The sequence below is a fragment of the Dipodomys spectabilis genome, unplaced genomic scaffold, assembly GCF_019054845.1.
Source record: "Dipodomys spectabilis isolate Male_0828 unplaced genomic scaffold, ASM1905484v1 ptg000178l, whole genome shotgun sequence".
Taxonomy (NCBI): domain Eukaryota; kingdom Metazoa; phylum Chordata; class Mammalia; order Rodentia; family Heteromyidae; genus Dipodomys; species Dipodomys spectabilis.
Genome location: NW_024870855.1, coordinates 10632587 through 10651179, shown reverse-complemented (window position 1 = coordinate 10651179; position 18593 = coordinate 10632587). Strand labels below are relative to the sequence as shown.

The 18593-nt window shown below is 43.2% G+C and overlaps 1 protein-coding gene across 1 annotated transcript in view; it reads left to right on the top strand.

The window, feature by feature from the left end:
* Eepd1 (endonuclease/exonuclease/phosphatase family domain containing 1) overlaps positions 1-18593 on the top strand; it is an 81750-nt gene that overhangs the window by 42526 nt on the left and 20631 nt on the right. Inside the window, exon 3 of the mRNA XM_042695063.1 lies at positions 2812-2863. Coding sequence (XP_042550997.1) covers positions 2812-2863 — 52 coding nt within the window. The remainder of the gene's footprint in view (positions 1-2811; positions 2864-18593) is intronic.

Below are 18593 nucleotides of genomic sequence, written 5' to 3'. Positions count from 1 at the left end.
CAGAGGCAACTTAAGCTTTTGAAACTCAAGCTACAACCGGATACCCTTAACTTAGCGCACATAAGTTGATGCCCAAATTGCCAACCTGGAATCTTGGATTTGCATCTTGGGAGCCAGTATGTGCTGAGGAAGGGCCAATGACTTTGAACTGCTCTTGAGTGTACTTCAGAAATGGCCATCAGTTACACAACTGCAAATAGCAGCCTTCACCCAAGGCAAATTCATCCATTCATTCCATTAGAGGTGTTGTTTTGTGGTGGACAAACTGAGGCATGTTGTATGGATTTTCCTATCCATACTGGAATGTGTGAGCTCTGGAAGGGTCTTGACCCATAAGCTTCCAGGCCCAGGCTATGAGGAATATTCACATAGACACCACAGGTATGCTTCTGAGCAAGAACCCCCAAGCCTTTGGCCTCAGGGACTTCCATATTTGGGAAGAGACTGATTCAAGCCAGCCAGCAACCAGTTCTCTAATATTAGCAAGAAATGTAGTAAGGAAAACAAATATTGTAAACAGATTATCTTTCCCTTGGGTGGCCAGGGAGGCTACTTTGAGGACTGGCATTCATGACTCCACCAGAATGTGACAATGAGATGGAGTTGTGTGGTAGCCTTCTTGGGGAAGCCCCTGCTGAGTTAGAGGAACTGTAGAAACTCCCCTGGGGGTGGACAGGAGAAAGGCTGGTGTCCCTGGAGAGGAGAGAAGGCCCGGGGAGCTGCCCGTCAACTCTCAACTCTCAACTCACCAACTTTGCTGTTGGTGACTTCTTTAAACCTTGAAAACATTGGTTGTACCACCTGGAGATGCTTTTAAATAAGCTGTTGCACTGGGTTGGCTGGCAGGTCCACCCCTGCTCTGTGGGTTGGTGTGGGATTCACAGGGACCCGTGATCCTAGGCACATTAGCCAGTCCGCAGCAGATAGACTCCCTAAGCCATCTTTGTATTCTCATGTTGAGTGTAGCCCAGGCCTTTCTGCAGCCTCAGCTACCTACTCCTGGGTCCTCAAACACTTCAGAAGCAGCATGTCCAGAACAGAAAACAAGCTGGACTTCACTTGTTCACGCCTGTCATCCTGGCTACTCAGGAGGCTGAGATCTGAGCATCCTATTTCATAGTCAACCCAGATCAGGAAAGTCTCTGAGACTCTTATTTCCAATTAACTACCTGAAACCCAGAAGTGGAGCTGTGATTCAAAGTGGGTAGAGCAATAGCCTTGAGTAGGAAAGCTCAGGGACAGCACCCAGGCTCTGAGTTCCAGCCCAAATGACTAACAAAAAAGTATAATAATTGAAACAGAACAGAAAACACCCTCCTTGTAATCCTGCATGTGCAGCTGGGTTCTCCCATCTCAAGTTTGGCCTGTGTCCAGGCTCAGGCCCTAACCTGGGAACTAGAGCATCAGCCCCTCCTCTTGATGTCTTTGTGGATGCCTCTGATATGGCCTTCCCCCTAGCTCTGACCCCTGGCAAACTCCAGTAAGCTTCCTCTGAATTCTTTGGGACTACACCCCTTTCTGCATCATATTCTGATCTAACTATGGCCTCTCAAAGGCAGGACGCCAATCATAAAGTCATACCCACTCAGCCACCATACAGAGTAAGGCTCCATCAGTGTGGAAAAGCAAATGAGTAGCTTAGCAGGCCTACTATGTGTGCTATGATTTTAGCTACGTGGCTCATCGTCATCTGATAAACATCTACTAAAGACTCATACTGAACATTGGTAACTGTTTTCTTCTTGATAGTCTTTTGAGTTTATTCAAATTCCTTGCCAAAATTTCTGGGATGTTTTGTGATGAAATGTATATAACATGAAATAGATCCTTCTGGACATCACAACTCCCTACCTCCTCAACTTCTTTATCCCAACTGAGATTGCCTCTCCATTCAACATTTAACTCCTTAGTTCCCCTTGGTTCCTCCTGCTCTCTATCAACTTGACCACTCTGTGATATCATATAAATGGAATTACTCGGTGTTTATTTTTTGATCTCTGGCATATTTCAGTTATTACATGACTTCAAAGTGTACCTCTATCAGAATTTCCTTTATTTGTTTATGTTTGTGTGCTGGAGGTGGTGGTACTAGGGTTTGAACTCAGTGCCTTGAACTTGCTAGGCAGGTACTCAAACCATTGAGCCATAGTGCCAGCCCCATTTTTCACTGGTTGTTTTTTAGTTAGGTTCTCATTTCTTGTTCAGATGCATACCTGGGTTTCCATTGCCTATATTTAGGCTTTCCCCCATAGCTCGATGACAGACATATACCATTGTGCCCAGCTATTGATTGGAAAGGCATCTCAGGAACTTTTCTTCCAAGGTTGACCTAGAAATCATAGTTCTCTTAGTCTTAGACTCTCAAGTAACCAGGATTTACAGGCATGTGCCACCAGTGCTTGGGCTCAAATTATTTTAAGATTGAATAATACATGCCATCATATCTATAGATACATGGATATATACCTACCACATTTTGTTCATCCAGTCATCTGGTAATGGGCATTTGGGTTGTTTCTACCATTTGATTATTATAAATAACCTTGTCACGGTCATTGGTGTACAAATATCTTAAGTGCTTGATTTCTAGTGTTTGGAGAATAACCTGAAAGTGGAATAGCTTAGTTATCTAGTGTAATTTTAGCATTTAGATACATTTATAATATTTTTTGGATGGCAAATGACTACCTTCAGGTGAGAGGTGACAGAAAGGAAGGCTGAAATTTCACACTGTTGTTCTTGTGACTTATGTGATAAGCTCAGTGACATGAGATGATTTGTTTCAAGTGTGGTTTTAATTTTCTCTTTCAGCATCAAGCTTCTAGCTGTGCAAGAACTACTTGACAAAGAGGCCCTGGAAAAGGTAAATATGGTGTTCTTCTGCCCTGCATTCACAACAGAGCAAGGTGCTACACAAGACAAAGTCCTGCTCCCCACTGCCAGAGACAACACTTACTAAAAGTGATCCATTAGGGCATCTAGAAAGTGATCTACACAGAATTTTAGTCAGAATTCCCTCTATCACTGTGATTCCATGCCCACAAACTATATTGCTTGGCTTTTCTAGGTCTGTGGCAGTGGCTTAACCTGCAGCAACATGGGCCACACTCTAAACAAATCTACTTCAGAGTATCATGAGTTGGGCACTGGTGGCCCACACCTGTAATCCTAGCTACTCAGGAGGCTGAGCTCTGAGGACTGAGTTTCAAAGCCAGCCCAGGCAGATAAGTTTATGAAGTTCTTATCTCCAATTAGCCACTGAAAAGGCAGAAGTGAGGGTGTGACTCAAGTGGTAAAGTGCTAGCCTTGAGTGAAAAAAAGTAAGAGGGAGCTCAAGGTCCTGAGTTTCAAGCCCCAATTTTGGCATAAGGAAAAAAACAAAGTATCATGAACTAGAGGCCTCCCTGGAGTGCCAGGCTCTGAGTTTCCCCTTTCTTCCCTTCTGTCTGATACCTGCAATTATCTGTGATTATGCTGGTAGAACGAGGCCTTGGTACCTTTGGTAACTTGTCCAAGGCAAATGACCCAACAAGGTGGAAGAGTGATAGCTTGAATCCCATAGTTCCATTTCTAAACCAGTGCTTTTTTGCTTACTAGGCAAGCTTTTGAGTTTGTGCCCTTTTTTTTTTTGGTCGGTTGTGAGCCTCTGGGCCTGGGCGCTGTCCCTCAGCTCTTCAGCTCAAGGCAAGCGCTCTACCACTTGAGCCATAGCGCCACTTCCAGCTTTTTCTGTTTATGTGGTGCTGAGGAATCAAACCCAGGGCCTCATGCATGCAAGGCAAGTCTCTACCACTGAGCCACCTTCCCAGCCTCTTGTGCCCATTTTTTTAGGCTTCTTTGGAGCCCCTAACCTGAAGCTCCACTGTGCCGTGAAAGACACACACAGTGGGTCTCCCTACATTCTGTATTGAAGTCAGGCCTCAACTTGGGGATCCTTTGCTGGTTGTAGTTCCAAGTTCTGTGTGTGAGGCGGGGTGGGCTGAGGAAAGCAGCCTGGGCAGGTGCTAAGGAGGCCAGGTCCGTGTGCACCACCCTGCAGGTCTCCCAACTCATGCCCAACCTGGGGTAGCTGGTGGCACTTCCTGTGGATATAGTTATGAGTAGTCATCAGAATCTCTAATGCTGACATGAAAGTTGGTGGAGAAAGAGTTAAACACCTGGACTTTGTTATTCTGGGAATTTTCAATGTTTGAATCATTAGTCGGTTTTTTAGCATGAAATAAATACAATTTTAAAAGAAGCACTGAGCAGTGATAGGAAGTAGGAGGGGATGAGCTTGGCTTTAGATTCAGCAGCTCCTCAGCTTCTTCTCTATCCTGGGCAGAGCAAGGACAGCATGTTGCCTGAGCTCAGAGAGGCAAGACAGGAGCCAAGGGTCGATGTAGCACAAGGACTTCCAAATGCCAAAGCACTCTACTTGTATTAATTCTTAATTACATATATTAATTCTTAATACACATTGAGCCATTAATACACACTCACTCTGGCTATAAAAGCTATCCATGGGCCAAATGACCACCATGGATGCAGATGGGAGATTAGACCAGAGGTATTATATCAACATTAACTTTTCCTGAAGTCGATAATTTGCTCACGATTGTGGAAGAGAATGAGCCTGTCTTTAGGAACTGGACACCCGTCTATTTAGGAGTAAAGAGACGTGAAGTGTTATAACTTGTTCTCAAATGATTCAGAAGAGAAAATGAACAACAGGGTACTGTGGCTCACACCTGTAATCCTAGCTATTCAGGAGGTAGAGATTGGGAGAATGGAGTTCAAGGCCAGCTTGGGCAGAAAGTTCAGAAGATGCCCATCTTAACAACAACAACAAAAAAAATAGGGGATGAAGGTACACACCCAGCTACACAAGAAGCATAGATGAGAGATTATCATCCAGGCCAGCCAGTGCCAAAAATGGATACCCTATCTTAAAACAAACACCAGAGCATACAGGGCTGGAGGTATGTCTCAAGTGGTAGAGCATCTGCTTAGAAAGTGCAAAGCCTTGAGTTCTGAAGGTTCACAGACATAAGAGCATTAGAGAATGATAAATCAAAATAATGAAATGGAGCAAAATGCAAACTATTAGGGTATAGGAGTTCTTTTTTTTTGTATATTCCTATGACTTACCGTTCTTAAAAGTTGCTGCCCCATCCCCAACAGATTTTCTTTGTAGTATTCACTACAGTTATTTGTTTTATTCTTCAATGAAAAGAAAAGTCAGAGGAAGCTGGCAGACATAAAGCTCCTATGCTAAGTATATGAATGGAATTAAAGTACACTTACCCAAAATACCAGTTAGGGAGCCGGAGTACAGCTCAAGTGATAGATAGAGCACCCCCTTAGCATGCATAATGCCCTGAGCTCAACCCTCTAGTTCTGCCAAAACTTAAAAAATAAACAAAGCCCTGGGTGATGTGTTTGGTGCAGTGCTGCTCTCTGACCTATCAGAGGACACAGAGCGGCCAGTTCATGGACTGGCGGGATAGGTCAGAGCAGGGAAAGATTTGAACTGAGAGGAAGAGATATTGCTTCTGGCACAGCAGTGTTCAGGAATGGCCGGTGTCCTCCTGGCAGAACTCCTGCCTCTCAGCCTCCTTAAAGAGCTCCATCCTTGGTGTCCTTCCAGCCCTTCTGCCCATCCACCCCCATGACTTTTCTTCCTCAAAGCCCTGCTGTGCTTGAATGCCCCTGCCCATGACAGTGTGGATGGCAGGAGTCACTTTGTCCCCTTATCTGGATTGCCTGACCGAGGGTCCCGGGCCCACAGGCATCTGACTAATGGCGAGGTGGCCGGGGCCTGGATTAGCCATGTACCATCTTCTGGGGAAGTCAGTCATTGTGCATCTGCCTCAGGCTAACCATGGAGCTTTGGCTCAAACCCATTAGTTTGAACTTCCTTATGAGGCTGTTTAGATTCTAAACTGCCTGGACTAGTTACCAAGAAGTTCTGGGGAACCCAGTGTGAGTAAAAGGTCTCAAACCCCAGCCAGCCAGTTCAAAGTGGGGGGATTTGGATGAAAAAAGAAATGAGCGGTGTTTTGAGGTATCACAGAAAATAAGACACCAAAGTAGGCTTAATCAAGTCCACTAAAAACACTTAGAAAGAAGAGAGAAGTAGAGGGAAGTTAAAGAAAGAATAATATAAAAGTGGGAATTTGATCCAAGTGCATTATATGCGTGTATATAAATATCATAGTGAAACCCTTTTGTACAATTAACTTATGCTAATAAAGACTTCCCATGCATTTTCTTGCTGCAATGAGGCATTGTAGTGACAGCCTTATTGTGACCTTGAAATGAACAGGCTCTAGCCTGAATGGTTCTTTGCCTGACCTTGGGGAGAAGTCCCAGGCTTGCTCCCCTGTTCCCCACAGAACCCTGAGCCTGGTTCTCCTCCAACCTCCTCTCTGGCTGGGGGACCAGACAAGGATGCTCCTGAAAGCCCTGGTCCTCTTCTGCTGCTGGTCTTCCCTCCCATTCAGACTCCCATCTGCTTTCCTCATGGCTGGTCCCTGACACCTTTGTGAAGAGGGGACAGCTTGTCTTTTTTGTACTCTTGTCTTCTAGTACTCTCTCCACTTCCTTACTCAGTGGTCCTTATTGGGTTTGGGGGCTGTTCTGATTCATCTGCCATTCATCACCATCAAAATGGGCCTTCTTAGGAGAGGTGAGTGGAGAGGCACCCAAGTGACCCTGGTGCATGGGCCCATGGTGTTCCAGTTTCTGTCTCTTTCTGCTTGTCTCAGTCTGGCAGAGGAGTAGGTGGCTGGCATGGGGACACTGGGCAGAGCAGGCCTCTGAATTTCTTCTGGGAATTAAGAATGCATAGCATCCTATTGTTTGGTTCCCTTCAGTAGATGAATGGATCAAGAAAATGTGATAGATCTATATCTATATCTATCTATATCTATATAATGGAATTCTATGCTTCCATCAGAAAGAATGACACCACCCCATTTGTAAGGAAATGCAAAGACTTGGAAAGACTCATATTAAGTAAAGTAAGCCAGACCCAAAGAAACATAGGTCCCATGGTTTCCCTTATTTCAATAATTAATATGTCTCCGATAATCTTAGCAGATGAGCAGAATAGCTCAATAGCTACATGCATATCACTATATAAGATGATGCTAAGCAGAATGAACTCCAAGACATGGACACAAGACATTTTTCTTTGCTGGTTTTGTTTTTAATGTGCTATATGATTTCTTGTTTCTTTTGTGTGTTCTTCCCCCTATGGTATATCTTCTTTCGTATTTAACTGTATTTGACTTTGGTACGCTGGTATTATATTTATATATATCTGGATTAAGGAAGGGAAGGGGAGCAACAGAATGATGAGACAAAAGACAAGTTGGGGAAACCAATGCAACAGTGATATTCACAAGACCATATGTTAGCCGGGTACAAGTAGCTCCTGCCTGTAACCCTAAGTACTCAGGAGGCTGAGATCTGAGGATTGCGGTTCAAAGCCAGCCCAGGCAGGAAAGTTCATGAGACTCTTATCTCTAATAAACCACAAGAAGACTGGAAGTGGAGCTTAAATGCCGAGAGGGACAGAGCCCAGGCCCAGAGTTCAAGCCCCATGACCTAAATAACAAAAAAAAAACAAACAAACAATAAAACCCCACCAAGACAATATGTTGGAAATGATCTATACAGCTTAGTGGGGGGACATGTTGGGGGGGGGGGGAATAGGAGAAAAATGAGGGAAGGGGTAACAAATTTGACAAGAAATGTACTCATTACTTTATTTATGTTACTGTAACCCCTATGTACATCACCTTGACACTTAAAAAAAAAAATGTACAGCTTCACTTTCCAGACCAGACTCAAGTTTGTCAATTGTTGAAAAAACAGTTATAAACTGTATACTTAACAACCTAAATTTCCCTATCAATTCCTTATTTCCAAAGATCCAGGAGCAGAGGCTGTGATATGCATACATATAAGGACATTTGGCATTTCTCTGAAAAATGCTTTGGGGTTTCAATGAGCTTTTTTGGTCACATGTCCCCCAGGTCCCAAGAGTAAGACCTTATTCTGAGAAGTTGTCATTGGCCTTGTGTGCTCTCTTCTTTGAGAGAGGGTCCTTTGAGTTTTTCTAGACTTTAGTCATGGGTACTTGTTCCCAGGCTTTCAAAACTAATGCCTTTAAACATGGCATTGCATGAAAGGAAATAAAAATATTGGTGCAGCTTGATTTAGAAAGATCAGTTTTCAATGACCCTTTCAAATGGCTTCCTGCAAAGCTGTGGACAATAGTTTGGCTGGTCCACTGTAGCTGGAGGTCACCCCCACCTTGGCAAGACTGGAGGGCAGACCAGCTGAGGCCAGGAGGAGCCTCTGGCAGCCCCCCATTTCCCAGTCCACACTGCTGTCTGCCCTGCTCCCAGGCCAGATCGCAGCCATCCCTTGTCAAGAGATCTCATAATCATCTGCTAGAACTGGTCTATGAGGGCACAGGCTGGGTGAATCCAACTCTGCTGATCGCTAGCTGGGCCACTACTGACCAGGATGTCTACCAACCTCAACATGCAATGGTACAGCACTTGCAACAGTGGAACTTTTATTTTTAATAAGATCTCAGTAAAAAAAAAAAAAAGCATGAAACGAAGTCAGTTGTTATTATATATGTTAGGGTGACCGTACTTAGTGCTGTCAGCTGCTACTCTTGTTGTCATAGTAACCTTTGTCATCCTCATTGCCATTGGCTCCTCTCTTGAGAAGCCCAACTTGAAATTGATACTGCTTTTGGGAAACATTAAAGAAAAACCTCTCTGTCCTTCTTCTGCATCTGTTTGCCAGATTGTGTCAGACAGGACATCCGCCCCTCCTCCCTGCTACTGTGGGAGGTAGAGGTATTACCTTGTCTTGGGATCCCAGCTTTAGAGTCCAGTCTCGTCTAGATTTGCTACTGGAGGAACTGATGTAGCTCTCCAAGGCCTCTCATAGCGCTTGGTGTGCCTGGTGAAGTAGGCATGGATCTCACCAGCAGGCCTGGGTAAGACCCTGGGACTTGACATCAGTCAGAGACCAGCCCAACGCTGGAAGCAAACAGCATTGGAATTAAAAGTTAATGCTTTCCCTGGAGTTTTCAGGAGACAAGCAGTAGTAGAAGTAACCCTTTCCAAATAGATGTGTATGCCTAAGTGAATGCTGAATGCTCATAATGATAACTGGTACAGAATTTGGAAAAGACATATGCACATACATGAACCCTAGCCTGCTGTTTGATGCCTCAGGGCAGTTTGCATTGTGAGGATACAGTCATAAAACCACTTCACATTTGGATGGTATGTATGGAAGCCCAACATGTCATAACCGAGGAAGACTTTAAAACCATGTGAGTCAGTTGTGTCATTTTTCAGACAAGACACTGAGGCCAAGGAACTCAAAGGGCAGGTATGTTGGTAAACCTGACATACCCAGAGGACCGAGCTCCATCTCTCAGCTCCCTTCAGCATGGCCCTGCCTCTTGTTCAAGGCCTTACTTAGCTGATATGCAGCTTTAACCACTTGGCAGGGAAGAACTACTCTGCTGCTACACTGTTAATACATGGCAGCCGATCCAGAGGATCTGCTCTTGGTCCAGGTGATAGAGAATTAAACCCAGGTTTCAGTGGTCAGTATGTGTCTCCACGATGCCAAGGCATTTACCAAATGTGGGCTAGGGTGGGAGAGGAGGCAGTGGGATTGTCTAGCCCCAGATTTGGATACTGTTAGGTTAGCCTCTGAAAGTGAAGGGACACATGCTTGTGGGCTGACTGGTGGCCACTGGTGGTCACAGGAATTGATGGGAGACTTGCAGGAGGACAGAAAACAGATTGGACTCACCCTTCATTTGAATTCAGAATGGTGAAAAATCTGCTTCATGTGTCATAACTTATTTAAAAAAAATCCTCTACAATAGTGTGGAACAATAAACCCTAACATGTCCTTTAAAAATATCTACACGAGATTCTTCAGGGTGTGTTCATTTATTTTTCCCCTTGTGTTGTTCTTAATTTGAAGGTGATCTTGAGTGGTCAGTATTTATGTATCTGTACACATTGTTTTTGTCTTTTGAGTGGGCTGATCCAGATCACTGTCTCATCATGATCAAACTCATCACGGTCGCTTGCCTGGTTTTATCTTTCCTGGAAGGAAGTAGGCCACTTTTCCTTAAAAGGACTAGTAAGCCAAAAAGGAGGCCCACTGGGGAGCTCCAGCTGCTGCATGGAGCCTGAATGACTTTAGCTAGAGCAGCTCTGGGACTATAGCTCAGCTTCCAGAATACACAATTTATCATGCACCTTGCTGCTGTAGAGCTCCTGAGTGAACTGTGGGCCAGGCTTCACAGTTCACTTTAAGGGGGGAGGGGTTGTAGTGCTATATAGCTCTATGTAAAGTGTTTGCCTGTCATGTGTGAGGTACTGGATTCAATCCCCTGTACCAGAAATAAAATGCGTTTTCTCCCTTGACTTTTCTCTTTCCATGAAAGCTTTAAAGAAGTGATCAAATACTAGAACATACAAATAGGAGTTTTAAAAATTCTCCTTAGCTTTGTCAGCATCAAAGATAAGCAAATTAAACAAGGATGAACCCCTTAAAATCTATTATATTAGCAAATTTTAATGCAGGACATGTAAAGTTGAAGTTGTACAAAGAACACTGTCTCCATCCATTGCCGAGATGGTCCTTTAATCTGCACTCTATTTCGTTAGTCTTTGAGACTTTCCTACTCTTTTAACAGACTTCCTCTGCTGTGTCTTAAAGACACAGTTTCTGACTTGGCTGTTGTGAACTCTGCAGAGATTAATATGGGTGTACAGGTACCTTTGCTGTATTCGAACCAGAAGTCTTTTGGATAAACATTGCTGGATCATAGGATAGTTCTGACTTTCATAGTGGTTGCCCTAGTTTACATTCCCACCAAAGATGTAGTAGGGTGCCTTCCCTTCCCCACCCCTTGCTCCCATTCCAACCAGCATTTGCTATTGTTTGTCTTCCTGATGATGGCCAATCTTACTGGAGTGAGATGGAATTCCAATGTGGTTTTGATTCACATTTCTTTTATGGGCACGGATGTTGAACGTTTCTTCTTGTATTGATTGGTCATATGTACTTCTTCCTCTGAAAAGTGTCTGTTTAAGTCCTTTGCCTATTTATTGTTTGGGTCATTGATTCTTTGGGGATTTAGGTTTTTGAGCTTCTTGTATATTCTATTTAAGTGGGAACTATGAAATGAGACTTGGAGGAAAACAGACTGGGGGAGAATGTCCAACAGGTGACTTTGCTCAAGAAGCCCTGGACACTTCAATGGACACATTAGAGTGTAACTTCCTTGGACAACCTTTTAAAGTTCAAAAAAGATACAAATAAAATAGCTTAATTAGCATTATAAAAAGAAACATTTCATAAAATGGAAAACAATAAGCACATTATAATATGTTGGATAATTATGAGCAGTTGGAAGGCAGCTTAGTTAGTGTTTCGTAGGAAGTCAGTCATTTTTCAAGTGTGTGGTAGATCTATGTGAGGGCCTGGTATGTAGATGCCCAAAGCAATAAATCTTTTATCATCATAAAAATGTGATGTACTGTTTACCAAAAGAGAGAATGATGAGTTGAATTTGTTATGATTCCAGGCCAGCTGAGGCAAAAAAAAAAAAAAAAAAAATCATGAATGTCACCCCAGTGACAGCAGGAAGCATAATGAAGAGAGTCACCATCTAGGCTGGTAGGGACAAAACACGAGACCCTATTAAAAATCACCAAAAAAGACCAGAGTGTGGCTCCAGCACAAAGCTCTGATTTCATACACAAGTATCACAAATATATATATATATGTCTATACAATATAATATACACACATGTATATTATATTATTATACACACATGTATATTATATTCATATACACATGTGTATATTATATTATATATGTATGTATTGGAGATTGAGTTTCAAGAAGTTTTCTGCTGGGCTGGCTTTCAACTGATCCTATGATCCTCCTCAGTAGCTAGGATTAAAGGTATGAGCCACCAGTGTCTGGCTAATCAGAAAACATGTTCTCTTCTTTCATTTACTCATTCATTTATTTTGTGCTGGTACTGGAGTTCAAACTCAGGGCCTGGACACTGTCCCTTAGCTTTTTACTCAAGGCTGACATTCTACCATTTGAGTCACAGTTCCACATTTTTGGTGGTTAATTAGAGATGAGTTTCATAGAATTTCCTGCTTGGATTAGCTTTGAACTACAATCCTCAGATCTCAGTTTCCTGAGTAGCTACTAGCACCTCAGGTGTGAGCTACTGGCATCCAGTTGATATATGTGTTGATATGAGTCATAGAAATGTTGGAAAAAACGGTGTCTTAGGTGCTTTATTGTCTTGGAAGAGGGCCTGCTCTAGGGTTTTTCCAACACTGAAAGGCCTTTGCTTGTCCTTGGATTTAACCTATGTACTTTTCCTTCCTACTCTGTTTCTTAACTCACTTTCCTTTTCAATAGAAAGAAAATGTGCCCAATTCACCAAAATTCTCACGTGGCCACCACCTCCTCCAGGCACTCAGATGGGCCATGGTGATTGGTTACATGCAATTTCCTGTGTTTCCCAGTCTACCTTCAAACACTTCTCCTATCAGGAAATGCTAACAATGAGTTGGTCCTGAAAGAACTTCAATTCACTTTTTTTTTTTTTAAAGAAGGTTCTGAGACTTTTTGTGAGTGATTTCACTCATTCATGTCTGGAGAACATGACTTTGTGTTCAACAACATTGAAGCTAGTCAGTCCTTTTAAAGGAAACAAAGGGCAGGCAGGTGAAACTGAGTTTGCTGAGTTTCTAAACACATTTATGCAGGACGTTCTCAGCAGGTAAAATTATCCTGATTGAACCGATCATTATGGCTTGCTTTGCCAGAAATAATTCAGCAGAGTGTTCTGACAAATCGTTAACTACGCATTTAGAATGAATAATTCCTCCAGCTGATTTTATATACATACATACATATATATATATATATATATGTATATGTATATGTATATATATATTAACCTTCAGGAAGCACTGAAATGATGAGTTTGGGCCTTAACAGAATTCTAGACTCTTGGGAGAGCATACAGCTTGGCTTTGTCAGTTTTGATTCATCTGGGTAGAAATTCTGAAGCATTCACAGCTGGCCCTTTTGGCTGGACCCTAACTCTCATTCCAGGTCTCAGACTTGGTTTCCCTACCTCACTCCAAGCATGTAATAGTGGCCCATTCCTGCCTGTGTCCTCAGCCTGTCCCATTGAACTCCTGTCAGTGAAATTCAGATTCACCTCAATATACAGCCTTAGTATTAATTAGATTAAAAGAATGGAGCCAAAGACCGAGGTTTATCTGGAGGTAGCTCTCTACACAAGCGGACTGTCAAAAGATGTCCCTAAGTGGCCGTGTAGAAGCACTGTTGAATCACCGAGCATCTTCCCTGTGTTATAGCTTGGGGATAAGAAATACCTGATTCCAGCATTTATAATGCAAGGAGTTGGATCTGGAAGGGAAGGTGATGGGTTCTGCCATTTACCCTCAATGCCAAAATTGGCACGAGTCTGGCCTTAGCAGCAGAGTCTCCCCAGTGACAGAATGCAAGATAGCCCTGTGTATGATAGTCCCTCCCTCTCTTGGCTGGAAGCCCTGATAAATGTTTCCTCTCCTTTCTTCCTTTGGTTTCTTACCCATCTGCCCTTATTATGCACTTAGTTTATGTGCATGTATTTGGGAATTAAGGGGAAGATGTAACAAGGGCTTTTATACATCATGTCAGAGGATGGCGGAACATTTTGGTGTTTATTTAATAACAGCACTTAAGCAATATTATTTATGAAAACAAATTTGTTTGTGTGTACATGGAATCAGGAAAAGGGAAGAAGGACCCTGTCTTTCCACAAGGATAAAGTTCACACCAATTAATTGGTATTTATCCTGTGGCTAGACAAGGAACTTCTACACAATTGGAAAGCAGGAGAAAAACGAAAACATAGAATTATACTTTGGTCTCTCTAATTTCATTTTGTTTCAATTCTTTATATTCTTACCAGTGTAATTTTTCTTCATGTTAGATCTAGTAAGTCCTTATTTTATATATATATATATATATATATATATATATATATATATATTCCCTTGGTGTCTATAAAGGCAGATACCATATAAAAATATTACATACTGAAGGCCCCTGTATTCAATGGCATAGTATTTGGGTATAATCTGCATACATCTTCCAAATGTTTAAATCATGTCTAGGTTATTCATAATACCTGATAGAATTTAAGTGTTATATATGTAGTTGTTCTGTGGAGTCATGTAGTTGTTCATGGAGTCACGACAAGAAAGTCCAAATATTTTAAAATCTACAGTGGGTTGAATCCACAAAGGTAGATAAGGAATATAGGGTACAGAGAAGCAACAATTCAGAGGGAAATCATGTTGGCATATGGAGGTCAGATAGTTACAGATTTAGGTCCCCACACTGACACCTACCCTCTGGGTCATCTTGAACCTGTCACTTTACCCCTCCAGCCCTCTGTTCTTTATCTGTCCATCAAAGATGACTTGGCTCTTGGCACAAGTAAGTGAGAGCTGCTGGGGTTCAGATTCAGTGATATGAAGTGGGCTCCATACCTCACAGGCCACCATCATGGCCTCCCCAATAAGGGCCCTGCCCAGAACTCAATTTGATTGTTATAGCCCTTTTGTTCTTTTCCCCTCTCTTCTGCTTGCTTCTAATCACCTATTTCCTATAGGTTGGAAGAACCTAGAAAGGCCTATGAAACTAGGCTGTTCTCCTAATTTTAAGTAGTCTTAGCCTAAATGTCGAGGGGAAGGGAACTTGACTAAAAGATAGTGTGGGGATTTGGCTTTCCACTTTTCCATTAGCCCAGGAAATTGAGATCCAAGTCTTAGGACATTCTTCAAAAGGAGAAAGCTATTTATTTCATGAATCACCACCTCTGTTTCTTGCTGCCATGAGGTGTCTGGGAGTGAAAAATTGCTACTCTCCATCCTTAAAGGCTTCCCACATAGAAAAGAACAATCAAATCCATGGGGGTACTTGAAATAAAATAGAAAATATGGAAACTTTAAAGAATAGGATTTGGCATGATGCAAATACAAATAAAATAAGTTATGAATCAGTAATACTTTCACCCACAGCTTTGAAGTTTTTATTTTTATGATTATTGCTGAGGAAAGCAGGCTGTGTAAGTACCATTTAGAATAGTGGAAAGCTGGCATTTTATAAGAAAAATGGCAGCCAGAGCAATTTCCTCTGAGGGTTCACAAGTGCTAATTCTGTTCAATGTGACAGTCCTAAATAACTCTTGACTCTTCACAGAAACACATGTGGGTCGTTCTGGGAGCTTTGCAGTCTAGAATGAGTCAAAAAGTGAACTATTCTTCAACATAGACAGACTGAGAAAACCTGTCCCAGGGCTTTAAAGAAATAAAATGTGAGAACGGGGATGAGCTAATATGAAAACCAGCTCTGGTGATTTTTTTTTTCTGGCTTGAAGCAGCTAAGTAATTCTTAGTTCTCCCTACCCATTGCCTTCCCTCTCTTCCCATCGTTCTTTTCTTTGCCTTGATCCTTTAAAACCCTCATGTCCCCAGATGAGTGATTTATGACTGTGACAATGCCTGACATAAGCAACTTTAAGGGGGAATTATGGTTTTGGCTCCTGGCTTCAAAAGTTTCAGACCACAGTGATTCACTCTGTTGGGGAAGAACCTCATGGTGGTGGCAGTTGTGGTGGATCTGCTCACTACATGGGGGACAGGAAGCAGACAGAAAGCTTGCCAGCATGAGCATGTTCTCTGGTTCTCTCTCCTTTTATTCCATGATCTCTGAGGCTATAGGATTGTGTACACACTTAGGGTGACTCCCTCACCCAACTTAGTGAATCCTGTCTGGAAACATCCTCATAAGGCCACTTGGATCTCCCAGGAATTTCTAAGCATATCTACTTAGGTATCAGCCTAATCAGGTTCACAATCAAGATTAACTGCTGCCTGGTCTTATTAATAATGGGTTGTGTTGTAGCTTGGCTATCTAGGTTTAAGATAGTCTCTCTCTCTCTCTCTCTCTCTCTCTCTCTCTCTCTCTCTCTCTCTCTCTCTGTCTCTCTCTGTCTCTGTGTGTCTCTCTCTGTCTGTCTGTCTCTCTCACACATACACACACATATTCTTTGAGTCTGTTTACCTAACAGCATCAAAGAGGAAAGAAGATTCTAGAAAGGAAAGAGATATATTTGGATGGATTGACATGGCTTGTCTTGAGAAATAACATGGTCATCTGGGTGCTGATGGCTCACACCTGTAATCCTAGCTACTCAGGAGGCTGAGATCTAAGGATCATGGTTCAAAGCCAGCCTGGGCAGGAAAGTCTTTGAGACCCTTATCTCCAATAAATCACCAGAAAACCAGAAGTGGCGCTATGGCTCAAGTGGTCGAGCACTAGCCTTGAGCTGAAGAGCTGAGGGACAGCGCCCATACCCAGAATTCAAGCCCCATGACCAACAGAAATAAATAAATAAATAACTTGGTCATCACACAAGCCTGGAGCATGAGTGAAAGGTTGAAATACACAGGGCCTGCTGACATTTCCTGCTGAACCTGGGCCTGTCATTCCAGACCTTTCCCATTGAACTTGGGCCTGTCAATCCACTGGGAAAGTGCTGCATTGTGGGCCTTTGTTACCAGGGTGTTTCAGGTAGTGGAACAAGCTTGGAACTAGGGAAAGGCACTTCCCCCCGGTGAGCGCAACACCACCATCCCAGTGTTTTTGCTGTGCCGTGGAATCTGCTTTGTGCTGCTTGCAGCTGCCCCCATGCTTTCCTAAAATAGACACAAAGCCTCCAAAATACATTGCTATTTTCAGACCAGCTTCCATTTAGAATAATTAGTTTCAGTCATTTCACTCAAGTTCGGTGTCTAATTGGGAAAGAAGTACTTATTTTATTTGCCCTAAAACTGTCTCTTTTTTTTCTTCCTTAATCCCTCCCTCCCTCCCTCCCTCCCTTCCTCCCTCTCTGCTTCCTGTCCATCCTTCCTTCCTTCCTTCCTTCCTTCCTTCCTTCCTTCCTTCCTTCCTTCCTTCCTTCCTTCCTTCCTTCCTTCCTTCCTTCCTTCCTTCCTTCCCTTCTTGAACTTCAGAGAGCCAATTCCCTAAGAAATGCTGGGCGGTGCCTTCCTGTCCCAGGCATATCTTAAGGCACCCTGCCCAGTGTGGGGCTCTGACCCCTCTGATCCCCAGCCTTCCACAAGGCACCTTCCATCCCATACTTAGTATTACAGCTCATATACCTTTTCACAATATAATCCCGTGCTCCACTCCTCTTAGAGCACAGGGCCTTGCCCAGCCAGGCACCCCCAGTCCATGCTTCCATTTGGTCCCTTGCTGCCCCTGCTGCTGCCCTACTGGCTTCCCTGTCCTACAAAAGCTCGGTGTTTTCTCCATCACAGGGCTTTTGTACATGCTGCCCTTGCTTTTTTGGAATAATTTCCCCTCCCCTTTTTCCAATCAGCTTCCCTTCCCCTTCAGTTCTGAGCTCAAGTATCACCTCTTTAGAGAAGCTTACCCCAGCTAAGCCAAACCTCCCAGCTTATCATCATAGGGATACACACAGTCTTCTAGAACTGCACAGTGAGAACACAAATCCCAGCTTTAGTGCTACATGTAATCATTAATGATGTGTCTCCATCTCCACCCTCTTGGCCTTCATCCCAGGCTGCAAACTCAGGTTGGGCAGGGAATTGTCTCTCCCCCTCACCCCCCCACCCCCCTGCATCGTAGCTCTAGACGCCCACGTGCCTAGCCTTTCTGTGTTGAAGACCTAATTTCCATAGAGTTGAATGGAGATGGGGCCTTTGGTAGCGTTAGATTCTGGGAGGGTAGTCCTCATTGTTGACATTACCCCACTCGAGTCACGGGCTGTGGAAGTCTTTTCCTAGGAGACGACTCAGAGATGGTTGATGGTGATGTGTGCTGCTCCGGTCTGGACAGGGATGTCTGAGCTGATGACAAGGACACAGGTCATGTGACGCTTTGGTGCTTTTAGACACACAGAAACAAGGCCACTTGCTGGATGAGAATCTTAGCAAACACAGGGTAACACCAGATGTTTTATTACGCACAGAATTAGAGGGAAAAAATAAAGGTGAGAATTGTTATTCTTGAGTGAAAGAAGTTACTTGTGAAGATTCCTGTCTTTGGTGCCAGTCAGACATTTAAAAAAAGAGATGTGGTATATTTTGTGTTTGTAGATGGGAGAGGGGCTGTGTCTCTGGTGATTCATTCTTCAGGTGCCGTCTGTTTATCACAAACGTTAAAACAGAATAAAACACAACGAAAGGCTCTTGATTAAGCTGGGCCTGGCACCATAAGCCTGTGATCTCAGTATTTGGGAGGCTGAGGTTGAGAGTTTAAGGTCACCCTAGGCTATATAGCACAAACAAAACAAAAAACAAAGAAGAAATTCTTAATTTACTTTGAGAAGCAAAGGCAATTTTAGAGTAAGCATGTGGGTGACAGTGTCTTTGGGGGTGGAGAAGGAGGAGGGGTGAGGTTTTGT